The sequence below is a fragment of the Neoarius graeffei genome, chromosome 18, assembly GCF_027579695.1.
Source record: "Neoarius graeffei isolate fNeoGra1 chromosome 18, fNeoGra1.pri, whole genome shotgun sequence".
Taxonomy (NCBI): Eukaryota; Metazoa; Chordata; class Actinopteri; order Siluriformes; family Ariidae; genus Neoarius; species Neoarius graeffei.
The window spans coordinates 44,050,028-44,078,022 of record NC_083586.1 but is presented as its reverse complement, the minus strand read 5'-3'; the positions used below and the strand labels follow the sequence as shown (position 1 = coordinate 44,078,022).

Here is a 27,995-nt window from a genome sequence, read left to right as displayed (position 1 = left end):
CTGTCAGGTCATATACTGTGAGTCGAGAATTTTACAATAATTATTATCATCGCATTTTTCACAAATTGCTACTGTCGTTTCACTAATTTGTTTACATTCTAAGCGGGAATTATTTTGTTGGACATTTTGTATAAAGTTTTTATTTATCAAATTTGCAAAAAATAAAAATGGCCTGTTTCTCAAAATCCAGTGAATGTGGATAGAATAAACCAGTTATTCCACTCAATCTTGTCGTACATGGCTTACAGCCGACTTGGCATTATGCGCCTTGTCGACTATCAGCTCATATATGACTCGATTTCGTGGAATAACTGTTAATTATATACAATATACAAAATATAAAATACCTATATCATATATAAGCTATCTACAATATCTGTATTACAAAATATTCATCTATAATAAATAATATCCTCATTTGCTTGCATTTAATATTAGCATAACAATCTGTTATTGCAGAACTCATTACTGATGTAGTACAATCCACATGCCCTGAACATCATTATTTTACATTCACACAGCTCAGTTTATATGGATTTGTTCTGCTGTTTTTCATTAACATGTCTCCAGAACCAGTGGTGTGTGAGGATCTGCTCCAGCGTTGGTCGTCTTTTAGGGTTTCGTTGCAGGCACCACTCTATCAGACTGCAGGAAGCTGTGTGTGCAGTAATATAACTGCTTAAAACTGAAATTTGGTAAACTGAAACATGTCTGCATATTACTGTATATTTCCTTTCAGTTAGCTATTTTTAAAAATAATTATATATTCTATCTATTTTGCTGTTGAAGTTTTCCAGCTTTGTGTACAGGTTTGAATGTAAAGCTTCTGTATTTTCTCACCTTCAGACAGATTAGAAGGAAAGTCCAGGTGTCCATTAACAATTTCTTGTGGTCCATTAAAAGGTTCTGCTCCATGTAACAGTGTGTACAGGAATATGCCAAGACCCCATACGGTGGCAGGTTCCGCCTCGTACTTTTTTTCAATGATCCATTCAGGTGGTTCATAATCCTGGGAGCCTGAATGAAAGACAGAGAAAGAGTATCATCAGTAAGATTACAGAAATGATCCACCATTGAATTCCCATCAAATCTATTAATCTCCAAGGTGCAGTTACCAGAATATTCCGTGTAGGGCGTGTCCTTAAGCAGATCGCCACAGCCGAAATCGATAAGCTTCACGTCAAGTGTCTGAGGGTTTATGAGAATGTTTTGATCCTTGATGTCACGATGGATCACACCTCGGTCACGGCAGTGACGTGCAGCGTTGACGATTTGCTGCATGATAACTTGAGCCTTATTTTCAGAAATTTTCACATCTTCACAGTACTCGAAGAGATCAACGCAGGGCTCAGGCCGCTCCAGGACCAAGATGACAATTTTGGGTGTCTCAAACCATTCCAGCAGCTTTATCACATATGGACAGTGAGGCGGCTTGGACACGAGCTCCATTAGTGCCACCTCAAGAGGAAGTCTCTGTGTGTCACCAGGCTAAAAACAGAGTGGGCATGGTAATATTGGTTTGGACAAAAATGTTTTTAAAATGCAACCGAAAGCAATACTAGAGACCTGTGCAGGTCTGAGCTCAGCCTTTGTCTGATTGGGAGATAGAAGCTACGGTACATAAATAGAAAAAAATAGCCTACTCAGACATACGTCGACGCCAGGATTCGAACCAACCTTGCAAAAACCATTCCTTTTCTGGACAGCACTCTAGACTGCTTAGCCACAGAGGATTACACCACAAACTGAAGTTATCCAACATGCCACTTCAGGGCTCGAAATTCGCAGCGGTCCAGTCGCTCAAGGCGACTTAATTTGTCATTTGGCAGGTAATTCCTGTCACTAGCCAGCCCAGCTGGCTAGTTGAAAATAAATATATATGAAGCGCAGATTCAGACACACTGTCAACTAAAGCTGCCACATATTAAGCGTGTGCCGTGTCTGTGTTAATCGATGCGTTTATCAGCAGGACGGTCAGGCTGCCGGTTTTTTCACTACTGCGCATGCATATAACAGACATCCCAAGTCTCCCGGAAGTTCCGGGAGTCTCCCACACATTGATAGTGGTTCCCTGATGCCCACATCTCCCGGAATCTAGAGCAAGAGCGTGCACGTGAAACATTAATGTCTAAAGTTTTGTCGCTTTCACTTTTCATATGTTTTGGTTTCGAAAGTGATTTTCATTTGGAGAATCATAAAAAGTAATGTAGGTTGATTTACAAGGGTGGTGTACGGGTACTCCTCATACTTGTTTATGAATTTCAGGGCCACCTGCAAGACAGAAACAGATCATTACCTTCACTGCTCTCAGTTAACTTTAGTACAGTTTTTTAGTCCACTCCAAGTGTAACTCCCTAATAAGTGAAAACCAACTTCTGTTTATCCGATATAATCCCTTACATAAAATTAGGGCTTGATTTAATACATAGAAATTAATTTAGAAAACATGTAACTGCCTTTTTGTTTCATTTGGTACCTCGGTGATATGTAATGATATAGGTCGTGTTCAGCAGTGCCAGTTAACTGCTGATACTCACCTTTTCCCCATCTGCTTTCCGAATACCTGCATAAACAGAACCGAAGCCTCCTTTTCCCAGCAGCTTTCCCAAAATGTAGCGATTAAAAAATTTTCCTGTTGGACAAAACAAACAAACACACACAGATCAGGTAATGTCGGTGTTTTTTATGCATATGTAACCACATACATATATGTTGATGTAATGACACACATACACTAATTTGTCTTATGCTGATTATAAGGAACCTCTTGCTGACTGCACTTGGGCGTCTGAACTGCATTGCACAGACAGTGGCCACTAAAAAGGTGAGCAATTTTTTTTTGCTACTAATTTGGTTAACAAAGTTTGTCCAGCTGTGGTTTTAGCTCCAAGTGTGGTGGTAAGAGAACTAAACTCTCGAAATTTGAACAACTTAAAAAAGTGGAAATTTTTTTTTTTAACTCAGTAATTGAGAGATGGGCGGCGCGGTGGTGTAGTGGTTAGCGCTGTCGCCTCGAGCCCCGTGGCCGGCGAGGGCCTTTCTGTGCGGAGTTTGCATGTTCTCCCCGTGTCCGCGTGGGTTTCCTCCAGGTGCTCCGGTTTCCCCCAAAGACATGCAGGTTAGGTTAACTGGTGACTCTAAATTGACCGTAGGTGTGAATGTGAGTGTGAATGGTTGTCTGCGTCTATGTGTCAGCCCTGTGATGACCTGGCGACTTGTCCAGGGTGTACCCCGCCTTTCGCCCGTAGTCAGCTGGGATAGGCTCCAGCTTGCCTGCGACCCTGTAGAAGGATAAAGCGGCTAGAGATAATGAGATGAGATGAGTAATTGAGAGATTGATGGGGGGTTGGCAGGGGGTTTTTGTCCTTGTGTTTTCTGAGGGATTTCTGTTGCATATTTTGGCTCTTACAATCTGTCAAAAGAAGGGAGTCATCAGCAGTTAGATACAGTCTAGATAATGTCTTACAAAAGTATTCATCCCTCTTGGCGTTTGTTGTGTTTTGTTGCATTCTAAGTTTGTATTAAAATGGATTTTTGGAGGGTTAGTACCATTTGATTTCCACAACATGCCAACAGCTGTAAAGGTGCAAATTGTTGTTTGATTGTGACATAAACAATAATTAAGATGAAAAAACAGAAAACTGGAGTGTGCATAGGTATTCACCCCCTTTCATATGAAACCCCTAAATAAGAGTTGGTCCAACCAATTCACTTCATAAGTCAGACTGTAGGATAACACAAGGGCTTTAGTCTTGAACGCATTTAATTTCACAAACTTGACATCAGCAACATTGTTGTTTCACACAGAAATGTAGAAATGCAGAAATGGTTCAAGCTGAATAAGAAACAAAAGAAAAAAAATTAAATGAATTTACAAAAAAAAAAGATGAACTTTTGAACCTGTAGTTTCACAAATATTTGATAACAGTGCTTGAAATCATGTAACACGGTTTTCCCACGAAAATACAACAGGATGAATAAATCTCACATAAATGTTTACAAATTAGGGGGCATCGTGGCTCAGGTGGGTAAGGCGCCATGCCATAAATCTGGGGACCTGGGTTCGATTCCGACCCAAGGTCATTTCCCGATCCCTCCCCATCTCTCTCTCCCACTCATTTCCTGTCTTATCACACTGTCCTATCCAATAAAGGTGAAAAAAGCCCAAAAAAATGTTTACAAATTACACAGAAAATGAATTAAATAACAATATTACAAACTGAGATGCGTTTACTTACAAAATTTTGGCCCTTATTGCCACCGCAGCGGTACCCCACAATGATGAAAACAAACTGTAACATGACACCTTGGTGCCATTCACATGAAATGACCATGCCAGCTGTGTTCTTCTGGCCTTTAAATTTGACGTCATAAACCCGGACCAAGGAAAAAAAATTTAAAATAAAAATCACGTGCATTAACCGAACCAAACCACAATATTGTCATCTACATATCCAGCCCCTTAAATGTAAGTCCCTACCGAACATTTAACTCTTTCCCTAATTTGACACTGATTCAAGTAAACACAATGTATGCACAGGTCTCGAGAACACAGATCCTCTTGACTGAACTTCAACAGTCCAAACAAGTCCATCCTTTCCAGGAAAACTTCTGAGAATTCTACCCAGAGGCCACATCTTTCTGGGTGTACACTCATCCACAAGAAGAACAATGTCCCCCACTGACAGATTAGAAACCTGTTTTAGCCATTTTTGTCTCAGCTGTAAAGTGGGCAGATACTCCCGTATCCATCTTTTCTAAAAGATGTCAGCTAGCAGCTGCACATGTCTCCAGCATCTGCCATAAGCCTCGGTCACAACCGGCCGTACGTGCTCCTACGGCCAGTCTACGTCCAAAAAATGCAAGAAACACACGGAGGGCGCGCGTGAAACGCACGGAGGGCGCGCGTGTGACGTGCTGATTTTCGAGCCGCAGACCGGCCGCAGACCGGCCGCAGAGGTTCTTTGTCATGTCAAACAAACTCTACGGGCGCTTACGTTTTTTTCAGGTTGCAAGACAAACTTACAGCCAACGCGCGTCTTTCTCCATGAACAAAAAAAACGCAGCGATTTGGGAAACGCCAAAAATCTCATCTCATCTCATTATCTCTAGCCGCTTTATCCTTCTACAGGGTCGCAGGCAAGCTAGAGCCTATCCCAGCTGACTACGGGCGAAAGGCGGGGTACACCCTGGACAAGTCGCCAGGTCATCACAGGGCTGACACATAGACACAGACAACCATTCACACTCACATTCACACCTACGGTCAATTTAGAGTCACCAGTTAACCTAACCTGCATGTCTTTGGACTGTGGGGGAAACCGGAGCACCCAGAGGAAACCCACGCAGACACGGGGAGAACATGCAAACTCCACACAGAAAGGTCCTCGCCGGCCCCGGGGCTCGAACCCAGGACCTTCTTGCTGTGAGGCGACAGCGCTAACCACTACACCACCGTGCCGCCGGAAACGCCAAAAATCGCACAGAAAAATCGTACGTCCGGTTGTGACCTAGGCTATACACATCATGCTTACGAAATGTTCCTGGAGGCAACACAGAGTTAGATCTCAATAGCAAGAGATGATTGGGAGTCAGTGGTTCAGCATTACTTGGATCATCCGACACAACAGTTATGGGTTGGCTATTTACTACTGATTTGACTTCACAGAACAATGTTGCAAGATCTTCATCTTGAAGACCTTGCTCACTGGCCAACATTGAAGAAAGCACCTTTCTGACTGTTCTGATCTGGCGCTCCCACACACCTCCCATGTGGGATGCGGCAGGAGGATTGAAAATCCACTTGATCTCTCTTTGCTGCATGTAGTTGTTAATTTTAGTTTGAGTCCATGAATCAATTTCTTCTTTCAGTTCACGTTGAATAGCTTTGAACTTGGTTCCATTGTCGGACCTAATTAGCATCTGCCTGCCTGTTCTAGATTCGAACCTCCTCAGAGCATTTATGAATGAGTTGGTGTCCAGTGAATAAAGTTTCTCCAAGTGTACACGGAGTGCAGAATTATTAGGCAAGTTGTATTTTTGAGGATTAGTTTTATTATTGAACAACAACTATGTTCTCAATCAAACAAAAAGACTCATAAATATCAAAGCTGAATATGTATGGAAGTTAGAGTGGGGTGTTTTTAGTTTTGGCCATTTTAGGAGAATATGTATGTGTTCAGGTAACTTTCACTGTGCAGAATTATTAGGCAACTTAATAAAAAACCAAATATGTAGCCATTTCACTTATTTATTTTCACCAGGTACACTGATATGACAACTCCAGATTTGCAAATAAACATATCTGACATTCAAACACAAAACAAAAACAAATCAGTGACCAATATAGCCACCCTTCTTCATGAGGACACTCAAAAGCCTTCCATCCATAGATTCTGTCAATTTCTTTATCTGTTCACGACCAACATTGTGTGCAGCAGCAACCACGGCCTCCCAGACGCTGTTCAGAGAGGTGTACTGTTTTCCCTCTTTGTAGACCTCACGTTTTATAATGGACCACAGGTTCTCTATGGGGTTTAGGTCAGGTGAACAAGGGGGCCATGTCATTATTTTTTTCACCTTTCAGACCTTTACTGGCTAGCCACGCAGTGGAGTATTTGGACGCATGAGATGGAGCGTTATCCTGCATGAAAATCATGTTCTTCTTGAAAGATGCTGACTTTTTCCTATACCACTGCTTGAAGGTTTCTTCCAGGAACTGGCAGTAGGTCTGGGAGTTGAGTTTGAGTCCATCCTCAACTCGAAAAGGTCCAACAAGCTCGTCTTTGATGATACCAGCCCATAGCAGTACTCCACCTTGCTGGCATCCGAGTCGGAGTGGAGCTCTGTGCCCATTACTGATCCAGCCACAGGCCCATCCATCTGGTCCATCAAGAGTCACTCTCATCTCATCAGACCACAGCACCTTAGAAAAATCAGTCTTAAGATATTTCTTGGCCCAGTCTTGACGTTTTATCTTGTGTGCCTTACTCAGTGGTGGTCGTTTTTCAGCCTTCCTTACCTTGGCCATGTCCCTCAGTATTGCACACCTTGTACTCTTTGACACTCCAGGAATGTTGCAACTCTGGAATATGGCAGAACTGGATGCTAATGGCTGCTTGTTAGCTTCACGCTTGATTTTCCGCAGATCATGTGCAGTTATTTTGCGCCTTTTTTTCCCCACACGCTTCTTTCGACCCTGTTGACTATTTGCAATGAAACGCTTGATTGTTCGGTGATCACGTTTCAACATCTTCACAATTTCAAGAGTGCTGCATCCGTCTGCAAGACATCTCACAATTTTATACTTTTCAAAGTCTGTCAGATCTCTCTTCTGACCCATTTTGCCAGAGGAAAAGAGGTTGCCTAATAATTATGCACACCTGATATAGGGTGTTGATGTCATTAGACCACCACCCCTCTCATTACACAGATGCACAGCACCTGATATACTTAATTGGTAGTAGGCTTTCAAGCCTAAACAGCTTGGAGTGGGACAACATGCATTAAAAGGATGTTGTGGTCAAAATACTCACTTGCCTAATAATTCTGCACTCAGTGTATAGCTCTTGTTGTGAGACATGTGAAAAAGGCAACCATATGTCTTCACATAACTCCGACCCCTTTTCACATAGAATGGCCCGAAACAATCCACGCCAATATTAGTGAATGGTGGCTTCCCAATGTCAAGTCTATCCTTAGGGAGATCTGACATTCTCTGGGCATGTGGTGATCCAAAAATCCACTTGCAATGTAGGCACTGCCTCAGAACACGTTCTTGATGACGCTCCTACCACCAATAATCCAAAAGCACTGCTTCACATGAGAAAGTACATGTTCCTGTCCTGCATGCCCCAATATCTCATGATAATGACAAGCAATCAGCTTTGACACATGACACTTTGGAAGAAATCACTTGATGCCTGGCTTCACATGGAATCGGTGCCTTTTCCAAACATTCACATACATACATACATACATACATACATACATACATGCATACATACATACATGACACCTTCAGAATCAAACATACAGTTGTGGTCAGAAGTTTACATACAGTGACGTGAATGTCATGGCAATATTTGGGCTTTCAGTAATTTCTTTGAACTGTTCTTTTTCTGTGGCACTGTACAGCATACATCTATAATAAAAAAAAACACTAGAATTTGGTGCACAAGTTTTAATTTTCTGAAAATCAACACAGGGTCAAAATAATACATACAGGGTCAAAAATTTACATACACTAACCGATTATTAATTCAGAGGTGCTGAAACTTCCAAAATGTCTCTTATCTTGCCAAGGACTCTTAATTTCCTGTTAGTGATCATGATTGACTACAGCTGGTAGCTTCTCTGTGCCTTCATAAAAAGGGTTTGATTTATAACACTCACTGGATTGACCAACACAAAGTAAAATGGGAAAGTCTAAGGAGTTCAGTGCAGATCTGAGAAAGAGGATCGCAGATGTATACAACTCCGGAATGTCTCTTACAGCCATTTCTAAACAACTCCAAATTCCAAGATCAGTTCAAACAATTGTATCCAAGTTATTGTGAGGTGTAGTCACTTTGCCAAGCTACTTTGCTTCAAGAAAACCAAAACGGTCACCCTCAGCTGAAAGGAAACTGGTTTGGATGGTCAGGAACAACCTGGGAACCACCATGGCACAGCCCTGCCATGAACTGGAAGCTGATGGATCACTGTCTGCATTTCAGATCCCCATGGACTAAGAGGTTGCTATCCAAGAAATAACCCCCTGTTCCAAAATTGACCCCTTCAAGCTTAACTAAAGTTTGAAGCTAACCACACGGACAAAGAAATAAGCCTTCTAGAGGATAGCTGTGTGGTCAGATGAGACAAAGTTTGAGTTATTTGGCCACAATGACCACCATGTACAGAGGAACACTGTACCAGCTGGTGGTGGTGGTGGTGGTGGTAGGATCATCATGCTCTGGGGCTGTTTTGCTGCCAGTGGAACTGGTTCATTGCACAAAGTGGATGGAATAATGAAGGAGGACTACCTCAAAATTCTTCAGCATAAACCATCAGAAATTTGAACACGACTTGGGAGTTACAACAGGACAATGAACCCAAACACACATCAGAGCTGGTTGTGGAGGATAAAGCAGACTAACATTAAGCTTAAAACAAGTCCTGACTTCAACCCTATTGAAAATATATGGACCGTGCTTACAAGTCGAGTCCATGCCAAGAAGAAAAAAAAATTAATTGAACTCTACCAATTCTACCATGAGGAGTTGTGAAATATCCAACCAGAATTCTGCCAGAAACTTGTTCATGGTAAACAAAAATGTTTGGTCAAGGTGAAGCTTATGAAGAGACATTTTACCCAAATATTAGGTGTGCTCTATGTATATTTTTGACCCTGTGTTGATTTCAGAAAACCCAAAGAAAATTAAAACTTGTGCACCAAATTCTAGTTCTTTTTTTAATTAAAGATGTATGCTGTACACTCTGCCACATAAAAAGAACAGTTCAAAGAAATTACTGAAAACCCAAATATTGCCATGACATTCATGTCACTGTATGTAAACTTCTGACCACAAGTGTAGGTTCAAGTTTATACAGGGAACTTGTCCTCAACACTTGATTTGTGGATTTCAGGTCTTGCTGCTCTTGGGAATAGTGACATGTCTGGATATATTTAATGATTTCCCTTTCAGCACATGTGCGTTCTTCCACAGTTATTGGTAAGAGGGAAACTCTGTTATTACATGTTCCATTTCTGACTCTGTCCAATAGGTACTGCTTCAATCTGAGAATCCATCCAATGGCCTTCATTCTGTACCAAGAAGAGAACCTTTCGAAGACCTGGTCAGTAGCAGATTCCATTGCATTTGTAGCCACAGCAAAATAAAGACTTCATCCTTTTGACTTCAAGTGCATCTTCATTGACTTCCAAAGATTCTGGTACTTCTGGCCACATGTCCTCAATGCACCACAAGAAATGAGGCCCATTAATACAATACTTTTCCGAGAGGATTCTCTCTGCATCCAGTCCACGGGAAATACAATCTGCTGGATTCTTGCTTGACTCGACATATCTCCAGTCCTCAAGAGAAGAGCCTTCATGTATCAAACTGATCCTGTTGGCAACAAATGTTTGAGACCTTTGAGATTCGTTTCTGATGTAATGCAATACCACCATACTATCTGACCAGAAGGCTGAACTGTTGATGTCCAGATTGAGCTCCCTGTGAGGCATGTGATCCAGTTTCACAGATGTCACAGCTCCAAGCAATTCAAGCCATAAGTTGTTTTATAGGTGCCAGTTGTGACTTCATCATGACCAGTGTGCAGTGGATCCTTCCATCACCACTGACATGAAGCAAGTATGACATGGCAACATAAACCAGTAGAGAAGCATCAGCTAATTGATGAAGTTCACATCTCACAGGTTTACTAAAGTCTGGAGGAACAAAACATCTGGCCGTTGAGAATCCATCAATGAGAGGTAAGGTTTTCAGCCACACATTCCACCTTTCAGAATTAGAAATGTTCCAATGGAGCATCCCAAGATTTCTTCAATCTACATTCATCTTGGAATATCTGCTTTGCTTGCAAGATAACTGGACACATGAATCCAAACGGATCATAGACTGAACTGATGATACTGATGATTCCTCTGCAAGTATTTGGCCTTTGATATTGATACTGAATCCAAACTCATCCATTTCAGCATTCCACTTGACACCCAGAGCAGTATCCTAAGGAAGTACATCAGTCTGTAGATCAATATCCCTGAGATTTTTCTGCCCTCTCCTCAACAGGAATTGCTTCAAGAATCCTTCTGCTGTTACTGAGCCATTTTGTCATTCTGAATCCGCCTTTCTTGAGTAACTTGCAGAGTTCATCCACCAATTCAATCATCTCTCCCTCAGATGGCACAGACTTCACACAATTAACGTAAAGATTCTCAAGAACTGTTTGAATAGTGTCCTCATGGAATTACAGCATTGTCTTCTACAGTTCGTCTCACAGCAAAATTGGCGCAACTCGGACTCCAGACTCCTCCAAAAAGATGAACTGTCATCCAATAGATATCTGGTTTTCCTGTGAAATCAACATCTTTCCACCACAAGAACCTGAGTGCATAATGATCCTTTTCAGTCACTTTCACTTGGTGGAACATTGCCTCAATATCACCAATGACAGCAACTCTCTCTTGTCTAAATCGAAGCAATACTCTCATCAATTTATTGGTGAGGTCTGGATCTTGAAGAACTTCTTTATTCAAACTTGTACCTCCAAATTCAGCAGCACAATCAAAACACAATCCTGAGTTTATCAGGTTTTCTTTCATTGAACACAGCATGATGTGAAATATACCACACAGGTCCATGCCCAGGAACAATCTCCTCTGTGGGCACCTTCCTAACCTTTATCCACGAGATCTTGTATACCAGCCTTGTATCATTCATAAACTTCAAAATTCTTTGATGGTTTTCTTCCCAAAGACTCAAGTTGAGACTCAGCAACACCATAGTTGTTTGGCAACTGTGGATCAAATGATCTGAATGGAATGTCCACTTTCATGCTGGAGGGAATCATTCCATATTTTAATGACACTCTTGTCTTCAACTGACATTTCTGCCACAGTACTTGATAACGTCTTACATGAATCTATCTTCCAGAATCTGCTCACAGCTAACTGAAGATCCTGATTTTCTTTTGTCTGAATGAAGTGAGATACACGGTCCCAATGAGAACCCAATTCAAGAGCCCATCCAAAAACTGTTCTCACTGCATACGGTTCCTTGTCCATACCACGTCTCACATCAAGTGGAGCTAGAGCTAAAGGATTATCCTGTCCAATTAACAGTGTCACTCTAGCGCCTAACAATACAGACAGATCAGTATCCTGCAGATGTGACCACTGGGACACAAAGTTGTTCTTCAGAATGGGAACTTCAGGGACAACAAACACATAAGGCAATTTCAGTGTGTAATTACCAATGCGATCAGTCACACCCAAACTAACCACATCTGTCTCTGATTTAGGGTCACCACTTGTCAATGCACTTAAAGACAGTGTAGCTTTGCTGTCGCCATGGATACCCAAATCGTTGATAAACTGACATTAACAAAATGTATTTATACTGCCGGAATCAAGAAGTGCATAGGTTGTGAAGGCATGTCCTTTACCACTTCTGATGGACTCAGGAACAACTGGAAGTGCTATTCTGCTGACCCCGGCCCCACTGAGAGCACACAGAACTGTTCACTGAAACTGTGGTAGATGTGACACTCTGTTCAGTCTCCTTTGGTGATGAATCCTCCAACATTGGTCTAGTCCATCTCTCAGCACCAAAATGAAGAAGCCATGAATGTTTCCTTGAACAACCGTTTTGTCCACACTTGCTTGGTTTAGGACGGTTAGATGACACATGATATGCTGAGAAACAGTTAAAACAGAGTTTGTTCTTCACAACATAGTCTAATCTGTGTTCTGGCTTCAGCTGTTTAAATTTGGCACAAATAAATATCGCGTGATCCGCTGAGCAATATTTACATGGTGGTAGCTTGCTGCTTTTTGACGCAATGTGTCCTACAGTTGTTGAACTATCCTCCTTTTGTGCTTGAACACTGGAACTAAATGCAGCTGTTTTCTTGACTGTATTATTCTGAGATTTCTGTGACATCCTAGAGATGTTATTCAGCCCAAACATTGGATCTATGGCTTTTTCCACAGCTATCTCAGTGAAGTTGGCTAATTGAATGATATTAGGATAATGTCCCGTGTTCTTCAAACTCTGTACTGCATTCCTCCTCCAACGATCCTGCAGATATAGCAACAGCCATTCTACAACCCCGATTCCAAAAAAGTTGGGACAAAGTACAAATTGTAAATAAAAATGGAATGCAATAATTTACAAATGTCAAAAACTGATATTGTATTCACAATAGAACATAGACAACATATAAAATGTCGAAAGTGAGACATTTTGAAATTTCATGCCAAATATTGGCTCATTTGAAATTTCATGACAGCAACACATCTCAAAAAAGTTGGGACAGGGGCAATAAGAGGCTGGAAAAGTTAAAGGTACAAAAAAGGAACAGCTGGAGGACCAAATTGCAACTCATTAGGTCAATTGGCAATAGGTCATTAACATGACTGGGTATAAAAAGAGCATCTTGGAGTGGCAGCGGCTCTCAGAAGTGAAGATGGGAAGAGGATCACCAATCCTCCTAATTCTGCGCCGACAAATAGTGGAGCAATATCAGAAAGGAGTTCGACAGTGTAAAATTTCAAAGAGTTTGAACATATCATCTACAGTACATAATATCATCAAAAGATTCAGAGAATCTGGAAGAATCTCTGTGTGTAAGGGTCAAGGCCGGAAAACCATACTGGGTGCCCGTGATCTTTGGGCCCTTAGATGGCACTGCATCACATACAGGCATGCTTCTGTATTGGAAATCACAAAATGGGCTCAGGAATATTTCCAGAGAACATTATCTGTGAACACAATTCACCGTGCCATCCGCCGTTGCCAGCTAAAACTCTATAGTTCAAAGAAGAAGCCGTATCTAAACATGATCGAGAAGCGCAGACGTCTTCTCTGGGCCAAGGCTCATTTTAAAATGGACTGTGGCAAAGTGGAAAACTGTTCTGTGGTCAGACGAATCAAAATTTGAAGTTCTTTATGGAAATCAGGGACGCCGTGTCATTTGGACTAAAGAGGAGAAGGATGACCCAAGTTGTTATCCCACGCTCAGTTCAGAAGCCTGCATCTCTGATGGTATGGGGTCGCATTAGTGCATGTGGCATGGGCAGCTTACACATCTGGAAAGACACCATCAATGCTGAAAGGTATATCCAGGTTCTAGAGCAACATATGCTCCCATCCAGACGACGTCTCTTTCAGGGAAGACCTTGCATTTTCCAACATGACAATGCCAAACCACATACTGCATCAATTACAGCATCATGGCTGCGTAAAAGAAGGGTCCGGGTACTGAACTGGCCAGCCTGCAGTCCAGATCTTTCACCCATAGAAAACATTTGGCGCATCATAAAACGGAAGATACGACAAAAAAGACCTAAGACAGTTGAGCAACTAGAATCCTACATTAGACAAGAATGGGTTAACATTCCTATCCCTAAACTTGAGCAACTTGTCTCCTCAGTCCCCAGACGTTTACAGACTGTTGTAAAGAGAAAAGGGGATGTCTCACAGTGGTAAACATGGCCTTGTCCCAACTTTTTTGAGATGTGTTGTTGTCATGAAATTTAAAATCACCTAATTTTTCTCTTTAAATGATACATTTTCTCAGTTTAAACATTTGATATGTTATCTATGTTCTATTCTGAATAAAATATGGAATTTTGAAACTTCCACATCATTGCATTCCGTTTTTATTTACAATTTGTACTTTGTCCCAACTTTTTTGGAATCGGGGTTGTACTATACGACTCCTCTTCACTTGATCGTCCACATCGTTCAGTATACCCATAGCTGTCAATGTGATAACACAACTACGAACATAGTCTGCATATTGTCATAAGTGGCTACTATCTCCAGCTTGAACAGATGGTCCCCCAGTGATCTTGGTAATCCAGGTGTTAGATATGGCATAAGGATTTCCAAGACGTTCCAAAAGCAACCTTCTTGCTTCAGGATAGTCAATCTCAGGGTTGAGAACAACACAACACTCAATGACAGATCTTGCTCTGCCTGTACAGTACTGAAGCAAGCAATTCAACTTAGCACTACAGCTCACACCAGCGTCACCAATACTATGTTCAAAGGAATGAATGAAAACCCAATACTTTAGTGGGCCTCCATCAAATGTCAACAGTTCTGTCTTGGGCAACTGGAGCACATTCAACATCTGTTCTTGCAAGGTCACAAATTGATCTTCAGCTTGAATTGGCATCTTATTGCTACCGTTGGCACACAGATTTCCTTGCCACTCTGGCGCCAGTGGATTTAATCTTTGCTGATTCACCTTCTGTTCTTTACCTTCACTATCCAGAAACTCCTTTTCTTCCTGTGAAATATTTACACCTTTCACCTTCGTTTCTGAACTCATACTTGTCTCTACCTTGTGAAGCACATCTTTAGACTTAACCACAGATTTTACAGTTGTCGTTGCACCACCAAACTCACTGTAGGCTTCTTCTTCAGCCATCACAGCAGCAATATCAGTTTCTATTTAATGTCGCTCATATAACATTTCAAACTCCATCTGTTTTCTCTTGATTTCTTGACTTCTCTTCAGTGCTTCTTCTCTGACTTTCAAAGCTGCCTTCTTAGCTGCTAACTTGCCTCTTGAACTCATTAAAGATGACGACACTTGACTGGCTGAATCCCCAAGGTTCAACTCCAGGTTATCTCTCCATACCTTAAAACCAGCTAAGCGACCATACGGTCCAGCAGAATGTTTCTCAACCTTTGATAATCCGGAGTATCAGAAGTACTTTAATCAAGTGGGGTGATTACTGTAAGAAAATGAATGTGAGAATAGCTCCAAATCATAGAGAGACACCTGACAGCTACATGATAAACTGGAATGCCTCATATGAGTGTTTCAATAAGTCAAAAGGTACTTACGATGTTGGAATGTTCCAAGGTAACCGTGAAGTAATTTAGCATTAAGACAATGAATGGGACTCATGGAATGGGGAAACCCCTGAGAGAACAGTATGGCAAGCAGCAGGGACAATCCAATACATGAGTGAAATAATCACACAGTGGGACAGCTGTGAAAATCAAACTATCGCATTGCCAGTGCTAGCATTTCACGAAAAACAAACTGAAGCCATAGCAGACTATTTCTGGGTATGCAAGAAAGCAAGACTTAGGATGAGTTTGTCAAAAGGTTGGAAAGAATTCTGTGTGAGAGTAAGAGCTGCACAAGAACTTGCCATTATTAATTACAGTGGTGCTTGAAAGTTTGTGAACCCTTTAGAATTTTCTATATTTCTGCATAAATACGACCTAAAACATCATCAGATTTTCACACAAGTCCTAAAAGTAGATAAAGAGAACCCAGTTAAACAAATGAGACAAAAATATTATACTTGGTCATTTATTTATTGAGGAAAATTATCCAATATTACATATCTGAGAGTGGCAAAAGTATGTGAACCTCTAGGATTAGCAGTTAATTTGAAGGTGAAATTAGAGTCAGGTGTTTTCAATCAATGAGACGACAATCAGGTGTGAGTGGGCACCCTGTTTTATTTAAAGAACAGGGATCTATCAAAGTCTGATCTTCACAACACATGTTTGTGGAAGTGTATCATGGCACGAACAAAGGAGATTTCGGAGGACCTCAGAAAAAGCGTTGTTGATGCTCATCAGGCTGGAAAAGGTTACAAAACCATCTCTAAAGAGTTTGGACTCCACCAATCCACAGTCAGACAGACTGTGTACAAATGGAGGAAATTCAAGACCATTGTTACCCTCCCCAGGAGTGGTCGACCAACAAAGATCACTCCAAGAGCAAGGCGTGTAATAGTCGGCAAGGTCACAAAGGACCCCAGGGTAACTTCTAAGCAACTGAAGGCCTCTCTCACATTGGCTAATGTTAATGTTCATGAGTCCACCATCAGGAGAACACTGAACAACAATGGTGTGCATGGCAGGGTTGCAAGGAGAAAGTCACTGCTCTCCAAAAAGAACATTGCTGCTCGTCTGCAGTTTGCTAAAGCTCACGTGGACAAGCCAGAAGGCTATTGGAAAAATGTTTTGTGGACGGATGAGACCAAAATAGAACTTTTTGGTTTAAACAAGAAGTGTTATGTTTGGAGAAAGAAAAACACTGCATTCCAGCATAAGAACCTTATCCCATCTGTGAAACATGGTGGTGGTAGTATCATGGTTTGGGCCTGTTTTGCTGCATCTGGGCCAGGACGGCTTGCCATCGTTGATGGAACAATGGATTCTGAATTATACCAGCGAATTCCAAAGGAAAATATTTGTCCATGAACTGAATCTCAAGAGAAGGTGGGTCATGCAGCAAAGCAATGACCCTAAGCACACAAGTCGTTCTACCAAAGAATGGTTAAAGAAGAATAAAGTTAATGTTTTGGAATGGTCAAGTCAAAGTCCTGACCTTAATCCAATCGAAATGTTGTGGAAGGACCTGAAGCAAGCAGTTCATGTGAGGAAACCCACCAATATCCCAGAGTTGAAGCTGTTCTGTACGGAGGAATGGGCTAAAATTCCTCCAAGCCGGTGTGCAGGACTGATCAACAGTTACCAGAAACATTCAGTTGCAGTTATTGCTGCACAAGGGGGTCACACCAGATACTGAAAGCAAAGGTTCACATACTTTTGCCACTCACAGATTTGTAATGTTGGATCATTTTCCTCAATAAATAAATGACCAAGTATAATATTTTTGTCTCATTTGTTTAACTGGGTTCTCTTTATCTACTTTTAGGACTTGTGTGAAAATCTGATGATGTTTTAGGTCATATTTATGCAGAAATATAGAAAATTCTAAAGGGTTCACAAACTTTCAAGCACCACTGTAGGTAGAACAATTTGAGGAAGCTCTTAAAGTTTAGAGAAGATGCCAAAGGGCATATGAACAGGACCCTAGAGTCTACGGAGATGCTATAGGGCAACCCAGGGGAATTCCACATAAATTTAAGGCTAGAGGTGAGATTGCAGCAGGTTTAAGTCCATTTTTCTGTGGCCTAGGATTAATAAAAATGTAGAATGGATTAATTATATCTACTATAATCAGCAGCGATTCATTAATTAGTTAGATCTTTGCTCACTAGGGCAGTGACAGGATAAATGGCGGTGTTGCATTCCAGTGATTCTAAGATCCGGTTGTAACCAGACAATTGTTTTCAGTGGAGAAGTCTGTCCCCGAGAGTGATTGGCCAGACCTAAATCCTTTGCCAGATTACATGAGGGATGATAGCAGTAACACTGAGAGTTCAAAGGAGTCAGTGATTGAGGTCAAGACTGAATAGATTACACTGTATAACAGTGATGGTTATTGGATTGATTAATTGTGCATTGTTTTGAAGGATTCTAATATAATTAACGGTCGTTTTTATTTTGATTTCTAATCAACATTTGTAAAGTGCAGAGGGTGATCTGCTGAACCCAGGTGCTAAACAGCAGGTACAGTGGGAATTTTTGCCTCATAACATCAGGCTACAAAAGAGGTTTTTCGCCCACTCCTGGGGAATGAGTGAACCTTTCTGTCACTCTGTGATTTTTTTTTATTACTTAAATCATTGATAGTTTATCAATCTGAATCAGGCTGATATGTTATTTTTGAAGAAACCAATAACATGAGCAGTAAATATTGTGAAGTCAAATGTTTGATTTTGCGTATTAATCTTGTGTTTGTCATCTGAAAGTCTCAAATCCAAGGATAACTTCAGTCCTTGGTTGATAGAAGACTTAGTGTTGTACAACTGGCATCATCCATGGGACCCCTTTACTCATGTCTATTCTATCATGACAGCACGACCACCTGAGGTCAAGGATCCAGAAATAAGTGTGCAATTGTTGACAGAAACGCTTTAAGTAATCCTGACAAGTCCATCATGCGCTTGTGCAATGAACTCAGACTACTGCGTGATACAAACACCGGTGAGGTGTTCCCACACCCAATTGTGAAGTTGAATGACTGTGTTGAAATGGGATATGGATCGTTGCCGAGGATGCATTCATGAAACTATGTGGGAAGGTACAATATGAGAAGCATGATGACTACTAAAAGACTAGTGAAGAAACTAGAAATTTGTATGGATTGAAATTGGCTTACACATTTTTACAACTAATTTACTTCTTTTTGTTACCAACCGTTAGTTCTGAGCCAGTTTGACAATCACTAGTTGGGATTTTTATATTTACCACGGTCATTTGACTTTAGAGTCAGAAAAGGGGTGTTTTTTTATGCACACACATGTACATTTGTGTCTTCACACACAGACACTGATTTGATTATATACTGACTCAAAGCCAATTGTGTTGATTTTCAGTAAAGAGTAAATGAAGTTGATCTTACTTAGAAATTATAAGTAGATTCGTTAAAACAATATTTTTACAGAACGTTGAATCATGCCCAAAATCAGAATAAAGTCTTGTTTAATTTTTTTTTTTTTTTTAAATTAGCTCAGTGTGGCCTTGGAAATATTGGCAGAGTGAGACCTAAAAGTCTTTTTTTTCCTAATGACATTATTGTCACACTGAAAATATTGGTGGATACAAACTTGCAATGTAGAGGGTATATGTGGGCCAACAGAAAATATTGTTGGAAAAGATGCCAAAAAGGTGTGATGTGTGAACCAATCAGAATTGTTGGAAAGGTGTGATGTGTGAACTAATCAGAATTCATTAAAATTGTTAAATTGCATAGAACACTATGTTAGAGCACTATAAAATGAAAGATTTGTGATTCTGAGTCAGATCACTCTGCAGACGAACTCGGCTTTTGTTATTGATTTAATAATGCCCAGGTCAGACAGCAGACTACAACTAGTTTTCAACTACTTGCGTCTACCTGCGATAACAAAATCACAGGTAGACGCAAGACTGGCCTTGCGTCGACGCACGATGACGGAGAGGGTCTTTGGTCGAGGCAGGTTGACGCAAGTGGATCATGATCTGTTCGCATTTCAGCTGCGATTCGCTTCCAATCAGTGCAAATAGCAGGTTGACGCATGTAGAGGCAGGCGGTTATGCAATGCTTGAGCGACCAATCACAGGTTGAAGCAGGTAGTGGCAGCTAGACACAGGCTGACGCAGGGGAAGACAAGTCTTTAGAGATGACTGCGATGCATCGCAGGTAGATGCAGACTGCACCTGCAAATAGTTTACAACAACCTGCTAGCAGTCTTATGGCCTTATATTTTTTAAAAGGTTTTCTGTGCACTGCGTCTAGCTGCGTCTGCTTCCGACTGGTTGATTCAACTTAAAAACTCTGCGTCTTGCAATACGTCTGACCACAATCAAGGATTTGACGCAAAACGCCTGCGTCCACCTGCGGTCAGTCGTCACCCGACTGATCACAGATCACAGCATGGGTCTTTCTGCCGTCTGACCTGCGCATAAAAGTCTAACTCTTCCGCAGACCTCTCTTGGACTATTCTTGCTTGGGAGAGTTTCTACGACAGTAACAGCTATTATGAATCTCCAATGTTATATGAAAGGTCTGATCTTGGACAAAGTGTGTTCCTGTTTTCTGTCTCACACCTCCATTTTGTGTCTTGGATGCCCTCCTCTTTTCCACTGTCTGATCATGCTGGGGCACAGGTCGTTTTTTAAGAGGAAGAGTGTTATCTTTTCTCTTCAGAGGATTCTCTTTGCTTTCTCTTCTGCTCTCGGTCTTCTCTTGTGTCTCAGTTCTGCTCCTTTTAATGGACTTTTCCTTGAGCTGGGGCTCAGGTCCTTCATGAACAAGGTCCATCCTTTTCCTCTTCAAAGGATACGTCTTTCTTTCACTGCTGGCAAAGTGTGGGCCTGCTTAAAAAAATATTTTAGAAAATTACTAGATCTGGCTGCTCTAACAATATATAGTCTTTTTTTTATCATGAGAGTATACACTTTGGAACTTTTACTGATATCATTAACCTCAAATAAACCAAAGAGACAGAGGTGGATAGTAACGAAGTACATTTACTTGAGTACTGTACTTAAGTACACGTTTTGAGTATCTGTACTTTACTTGAGTATTATATTTTTTGGAAACTTATGACTTTAACTTGGGCGGCATGGTGGTGTAGTGGTTAGCGCTGTCGCCTCACAGCAAGAAGGTTCTGGGTTCGAGCCCCGTGGCCGTCGAGGGCCTTTCTGTGCGGAGTTTGCATGTTTTCCCCGTGTCCGTGTGGGTTTCCTCCGGGTGCTCCGGTTTCCCCCACAGTCCAAAGACATGCAGGTTAGGTTAACTGGTGACTCTAAATTGACCGTAGGTGTGAATGTGAGTGTGAATGGTTGTCTGTGTCTATGTGTCAGCCCTGTGATGACCTGGCGACTTGTCCAGGGTGTACCCCGCCTTTCGCCCGTAGTCAGCTGGGATAGGCTCCAGCTTGCCTGCGACCCTGTAGAACAGGATAAAGCGGCTACAGATAATGAGATGAGACGAGATGACTTTAACTTCCCTACATTTGAAAGACAAATATCGTACTTTTCACTCCATTACATTTCTGTCAAGGTCCTTTGTTACTATGAAGCAGCTTTGAAAATGGATGTTTTTTTCTTTTCTAAAACGTGATAGAACATGGCTTAAGTGATGTTTTGAATAATATTTAATGTTTCTTCCTAGAGCTAGTATATAAATGATCTTCTCAGAAGGTAATGAGGACATGTCATCAACACGAACATTTATCTTCATCATTCATGGCTTTTGTTTTCACACAATAGATTCAGTAGAAATTGAGTTCATTTACCGCTTACTGGACAATTGCCTTCCATGACTTTTTCCCAGTTTGAGCAGAAGTCAGCGTGGAGAAAGGAGTGTGTAAGAGGAGCGCTGTTCCCTGCCTGGACCTGAGGAGGTGTGAGGTGTTCTGTTCGGCGTGCTGTTCTCGGTTGCTTGGTTACTCAGAACTTGTAGACGCTCGAAAAATAACTTTTAAAATCAAACAGCGTCTCACGTCATCTCAGTGCGCAGAGTTTTAACCACAGTTTCAAGGTTTATTTTTTCACAAAGTGCCATGAAATAAGACGCAGTGATTCCAAACACTGGGAATATCAACACAGTATAACAATGGGTACAGGGGGAGTGCACATACAACAAGAGCAGACAGAAATACACACGAACGTGTTTGTTTGTTTGTTTTTGTTTAAAAGTACTGATCAATTTTCTGAGGGGTGCCAATAATTCTGGATTACAAATCATCCAATCGGAGTGCTAGCAGCGAATCACATGATCACCCGAGAGCTTCTGAAGTTTTCAACAAAATGGCGGCGTCTCCAGCAGTGGAGCGAAGAAAAAGAGAGACAAGCAACTTGTATATATATATTTTTTTTATGTCAGTAAGTTATGTATAAACCCAAAGTAGTGAATTTACCTCATCAAATGCTTAGAAAACAAACATATCTATTTTTATGCGCTCAAGTTATAATTAAGACATCGATATTTTTTCAGCTAAGTGTAAAGTGCTGTTAGCTAGCCACCGCTCCGTAGAGATTGAATGGGATTTAGCTAACTAGCAGTGGTTTTTGCTAACGTGGTTAGCTGAAAGTCATACAAGCAGTCCCCCCAGGATTCCGCGGGCCTTTTTTGTGATTGTAAAAAATGTCTGATGTTGCGGGGTGGGGTTTCCAAAAAATTGCGATGAAAGTTGCGGTGTTTTTTAGGTTTTTGTTGCGATTACATTGCGGGAGGAAGTGAAAGTTGTGAGAAATTGTTGCGATTTTCTCTTTTTGTGATTAAAATTGAGTGATATGTTTAAATATGAAGTTATTACTGAAAAGCTATTGATTAAAAGAACAAAGACACTGAGAAATGGTCCTATAAACAACTTTACCAATATAAAAGATTACCAGGACTACAAAAATGCAGAAAAATAGGCTTTACTTATCCAAATGCACCTGTTGGTTCAAAAGTTAAAGTGCAGAGAACCTCACAGCACAACATGAAGTTACCTTAAAATATAATATAAATGCCTCAGCTTTCATATAAGAAAAAAAAATTATTAATACTAGTACCGTGTGCAGGCAGTCTCTCCTGAAGACTAAATTAAACAATAATTATAAACTAATAAAATAAATGGCTCAGGCTTCATAGAAGAGAAAAAACAATTTGAACAGAATCTCACAGTATGATGCTGAAGCTGCCTAAACAATGGAAAATAAAATACCATTTTGGCAAAAACGTTGGCATCCATTAATTTCTTGTATTAAGTAAAAAATAAAAAAGTGCACACCGTCCTTCACTGTAAACATAACACACTTTCAGTAAGAGAATTTAAGCCTACATAAACACTGACTCTCACATGCAGTGTTGCCAGATACTGCTGACGTTTTCCAGCCCAAAATATGTTCAAAACCCGCCAAAATGTAGCCTGGCTAACGCGACTGCAAAGCTCTCCGAGCTATTGGTCTGGCCAAGATATTAAGCCCAACCGTTTCCCAGAGCCCGTGGTTGACCCGCCTCCCTGAAACGCCTCAGTTTGCTACTGGTCGAAGCCAGAAAAGGCTGTGACGAAGCTTAAACCAATCACATCACTCTTTCCTCTGACGTATGTGATGCGACGGGGCTAACTGGTAGATTAAACTCTTACCGAAGCCGGTCGGGAGCAAGGCGAAAACGTCCTTCCTTTCAATAAATACCTCCAGGGCTGCTCTTTGCTCCGTTTTCAATGAGAACTTGCTCCATGTTCGTAATGTTTCTAGTGAATGAAGCGCTTCCGGCATAGATTCTGTAAACAATCTATGGCTTCTGGTCGCAGTTCTACTACGTCACTGCCTTGAACACGCCTCTACCCAGGGCCGTTGGAGATGCTCAAAGTTGATTGGTTCCCGATTTTTCGGGAGCTTGGAAGAGCTGTAGATAGCTTGCCTGGCCAGACTAAGCTCGCAACAGGCCCTCATGTTGCGTCACGCTTAGGATGGGCGGGCCCAGGCTAGCCAAAATGCACTTTGAACTGCCCAATTGGGCGGGAACGCCCAATTTGGCAACACTGCGCACATGCTGCTTCTCTTGAACGCATACACGGAAGTAAGGCGGAAGGTAGTTTGTCGACGTCACCTCAAGACGACGCCAACGCTTGGTCAAATTTGTGGGAAAGTTGCGGTGATTGGATATAATTGCAACCCCGCCCTGAATTTGCGGGGATTGGTTGAATTTGCGTTGAAGTTGCAAATCGCAACATCGCGAAATCCTGGAGGGTCTGTACAATATACAGTATGAACATGGCATAAAAAACAGGATTACACAAAAAAAATTGTGAATACTTGTTTCCATTGTGGTCCCAGAGACTTATCACAGACAGCCATGGTTACCATACTAAGTAAATACCCAAAATATAAACAACAACAGTAATAATAATACCAAAAAATAGTAATACTAACAATATCAATATAATAATAATAATAATAATATGGAAACAAAAAGGACAGCACCAGAGTAAAAACTAGAATAAATTTACAAGAAGAAAACGTGACTAGTGAATGTTAATACAGACCACAATGGAAGCTAATAGTAAAGTGTTTCTCTGCTGGTATGATATCTGATTAAAATAAAGACTTTTTACAGCTTTCTTAAAATTGGACAGATCTTGTATGTAGTGTAACTCTGAAGGAAGACTGTTCCTTGCCTGAATACCAGTGTAATGGAAACTAGATTTACCAAAACACTTGACCCTAGGTATCTGCAAGGATGATGCACTAGATCTTGTATTGACTGAATGGAGTTCATTTGTATAGTTGAAGCCTTGGGCCAAAACATTTGGGGCAGAACCATTAGAATTTTGAAAACAAGATTAAGCAGGGATGAGAGTTTTCCGCTTTTCGGCGGATTTCCGCTTTTTCTGAGCAAAAATCGATATTATGCCAAATCCGTTGAGATTTTTTTTTTCATTGAGGGGGTTGGGGTATGTTCCTTCGTGATACTCAAGCGTACGACGATGTTACATGTTTACATTTTTGCCATCTTTAGTCTCGCTAAGTCTCGCGGTAGAATATGTGTTATCTATAATGTAATTGGCCAAAACATCGCTGGCGAGAGCATGATAGCCAATCATAACAATTCTTACAAGAGTGTGGGAGAGAACAAAAGCCAATCATAACAGTTCTTACAAAAGTACCCGCATCGTTCTATTTTATCGAAACTTGCACATGTTCATCGTCGCTGCGCTTCAAAAATACGTTTCTCTTTCGTATCAGCTTCTTTACTCAAAATGCCGAATACAATTGACAAGCGAGACGAAGCGAAGGTACGTGAAATCGATGCTGGTATAAAAAACAGAGAGAGGACTGACAAGCTTTTGTCTTTGGCCAAAAGGCTGAAGAAGAAGTCGAAATGATTAAATGAAAATGAGAAGTGACTGTGAACTATAAATAATTGTATAAAGTGTACATATACATTATCCCATAAACTTAGCATTCGTTTGATTTAATACATTGAACATGTATATGATGGTCAGTAAATCTGAATTAATGCTGACAGTTTTGAAAACTTAAATATTTCAAAAGACTTTGAAATCATATGCAGCTAATGAGGACATAGGGTGACTGACCTTTTCTCCCTAAGAAATTTTATTTAATACTGGTATATGAACATTTTGATAATTAATAAAACTTATGTTTAATGTGAATTTAGTTTGTCATTTTTGTTGATCATAAATTATAACCATACCCTTGAATGTAGAATGTGATTTTATTTTGAATTCAAACAATACTCCTATTGATTTGAAACATATTTTCATGTAAATATATAAAAAAGACAACAGATTTTTTATCTACTACAGCTCAGATTGCAGGAAAAGTGGTTTGTAAGGCCTTATTTTTCAAAATTTTCCTGGGGGGGTATCCCTCCCAGACCCCCGGCTTCGGGCGCCATCTTGTTTTCTGCTTTTTTGGTGACCACCCACTCTCATCCCTGATTAAGCTTCAACTGGGCAACAGGTATACTCACTGGTGACATATGATATTGGCCTGCTTAAATTCCTCAGCACCAATATGACTTCTGGCTGGTGCATTCAAAATATACTGAATTAATTTATTCTGGGATACCTGTAGTCTATTTTGGAACTTTTTCGATAACCCAGAATACCATGCAGTACTGACATAGTCATAGTGACTTTGAGCAAGGGCCGATACGAGCAATTTCTTTGTTTCTCGGGTCACGTGATTTACTTGCCGATAGAGAAACTTTGGTTTAGCATTAGGGTTTTTTTAAAACTATATTATCCACAATGCTTTCTCCATTCAGAGGTTGATCTCAAGTTAAGCCCAGATACTTGACATGTGAGCAGCATGCAAGTTTGTTGCCAGTACATTGCACCTGAATGGAATTTATTTTGTCAAGTTTTCTCTTTGAAGCAAAGAGAATTGACTTGGTTTTGCCGAGATGTAGGGAGAGCCTATTGTCAATCAGCCATTCTCTGATAGACTTTCAAGGGAAATGGAATCAATGTTGGATAGCCTCAGGACTCTTGTTTGCCACAATAAGGGCTGAGTCATCTGCATTTTAGATTAGACAAGATCTTGTAAACATCCTCTGTAGATACCTGGGAAAGACAAAAAACATTCACAGCATTGTTATAAAATTGCTGAACGTGAGTTCTACCATATTTACCAGTGCTTTTGGGTAGTTTATGGACTAGACATGATGCAACAGTTGTAAAAAAAAAAAAACTCATTAAACTTGTTACATACTTTTACATGATCATAGCGTATGTCATTGTCAATATCAAGACCAACAGTGCTCGGTTGAGCCTTGTTTTTAGTTGATGCACCAATATTTTTCAAGATATTCCACATTTGCCCCTTTTCCACCAAAGCAGTTCCAGGGCTGGTTCAAGGCCAGTGCTTAGTTTGGAATCGGGTTTTCTGTTTCCACTGACAAAGAACTGGCTCTGGGGCCAGAAAAACTGGTTCCAGGCTAGCACCAACTCTCTGCTGGGCCAGAGGAAAGAACTGCTTACATTCTGCTTACGTTCTGGGAGTTGTTAAGCCCAACAACAATAGCAAGACCGCAAAAGGTCGCCATTTTTAAGCGACGAGAAGCAGCAGCTGTACAAACGCGAAGTCATCCATTATTATTATTCTTATTGTTGTTGTTGCTTCGATGTTCGCGCCAAGGTTTATGCAAACACAGCGACATAACTGACGTATACAGCGATGTAATGACATGGCTCCCCTTAGCACCGCGAGCTATGGAAAAGCAAACTGGTTCTCAGCTGGTTCGCAAGTTGAACGAGTTGTGAACCAGCACCAGCACTGGCCCCGAACCAGCCCTGGAACTGATTTGGTGGAAAAGGGGTATTGCTAGCTCTGTAGGGATAACGTTAGCGCTCTTGCATCAAGTTAAAAGTGACGGGCAACTCATGATTTTTTTGTTTGTTTTTTTGTTTATTTTGTGAGTTGTAATAGAGATTGTCAAACTTCTTGTCTGATTTAATTCACATACAGAGCATGACTACTTGTGGAACTCAAGGGTGAAACGGTACGAACTTCAGGATCTGAAAAAGAGTTTTTCAGGCGCTCTGTCAGTCCCTTTTCCTCAGCAGCCATCTACTGGTCCATGTTTTTGTTCTTTCTTTTCCCTTCCTTTTTTTCCTGAGGTGAGAATTAAACCATTATGTTTTTGTCATGTATGTGTCAGTTAATAGTTATAGCATATGTGACTGAGGCTAATAACATTCGTAGAGATGTAAAGTGTTTATTAATAACGAAATAATGTGGTTATTTTTACTTTATAGATGTTAAAATAATGGGAAGTTATCTTTTGACCAGAGTATCTATTCAGTTTTGTTCCAGAAGTGATACTTGAGCGAAATAAATGTTGAAGCCAAGACAAAAGTGACAGCTACAAATGTTTCAGCGTCCATCTTTGCCGTGTCTGTCTCCCTGGCAATAGAGGCTTTGCACCATCATGCGACCCCATAGCAACGGTAACTATGCCGCCATGACAGGGCACGCTTGTAGTGTTTCATTCGGATGAATTAGTTGTTATTGATCAGTATGGGAAGGTTTTGCTGCATTTTTGGACGTGCGAATCCTTTTGACCTTAAACAAAGGCATCAGGGTTTTATTTATTTATTTATTTATTTTCTTTATTTATCAAAAGTAATTCAGCATCGGGGGATGGAACTAGAGAGATTTCTAAAGGTAGAAGGAGAAGAAACATTCGGCAGGACTCTGTGTTGAACGGAGAGGTCAAAAACCCTATGGTATGCTCATTTCATTTCCACGAAAGTAAGAATAAAAAAAAATTAATTTCACAACTACAGCAAGGTGCTCATTCTTGTACAGTGAACATGAGCAACAGCACAGCGGCTCTGCAGAGCCACTTTCACTGAGGTGCATTTAGATTCGGAG

At 40.8% G+C, this 27,995-nt stretch overlaps 1 protein-coding gene across 1 annotated transcript; it reads right to left on the bottom strand.

Moving 5' to 3' along the window:
- Nucleotides 1–527: 527 nt before the first annotated feature.
- On the bottom strand, nucleotides 528–20,415 carry LOC132865776 (serine/threonine-protein kinase pim-2-like). The gene is made up of 6 exons (XM_060898287.1): nucleotides 20,202–20,415; nucleotides 2,538–2,632; nucleotides 2,221–2,271; nucleotides 1,116–1,488; nucleotides 841–1,017; nucleotides 528–655 (listed from the first exon to the last, which is right to left on the bottom strand). Exons 1-6 carry the CDS (start codon nucleotides 20,413–20,415, stop codon nucleotides 528–530), a joined length of 1,038 nt encoding a protein of 345 aa, XP_060754270.1.
- Between the last annotated feature and the right edge of the window lie 7,580 nt (nucleotides 20,416–27,995).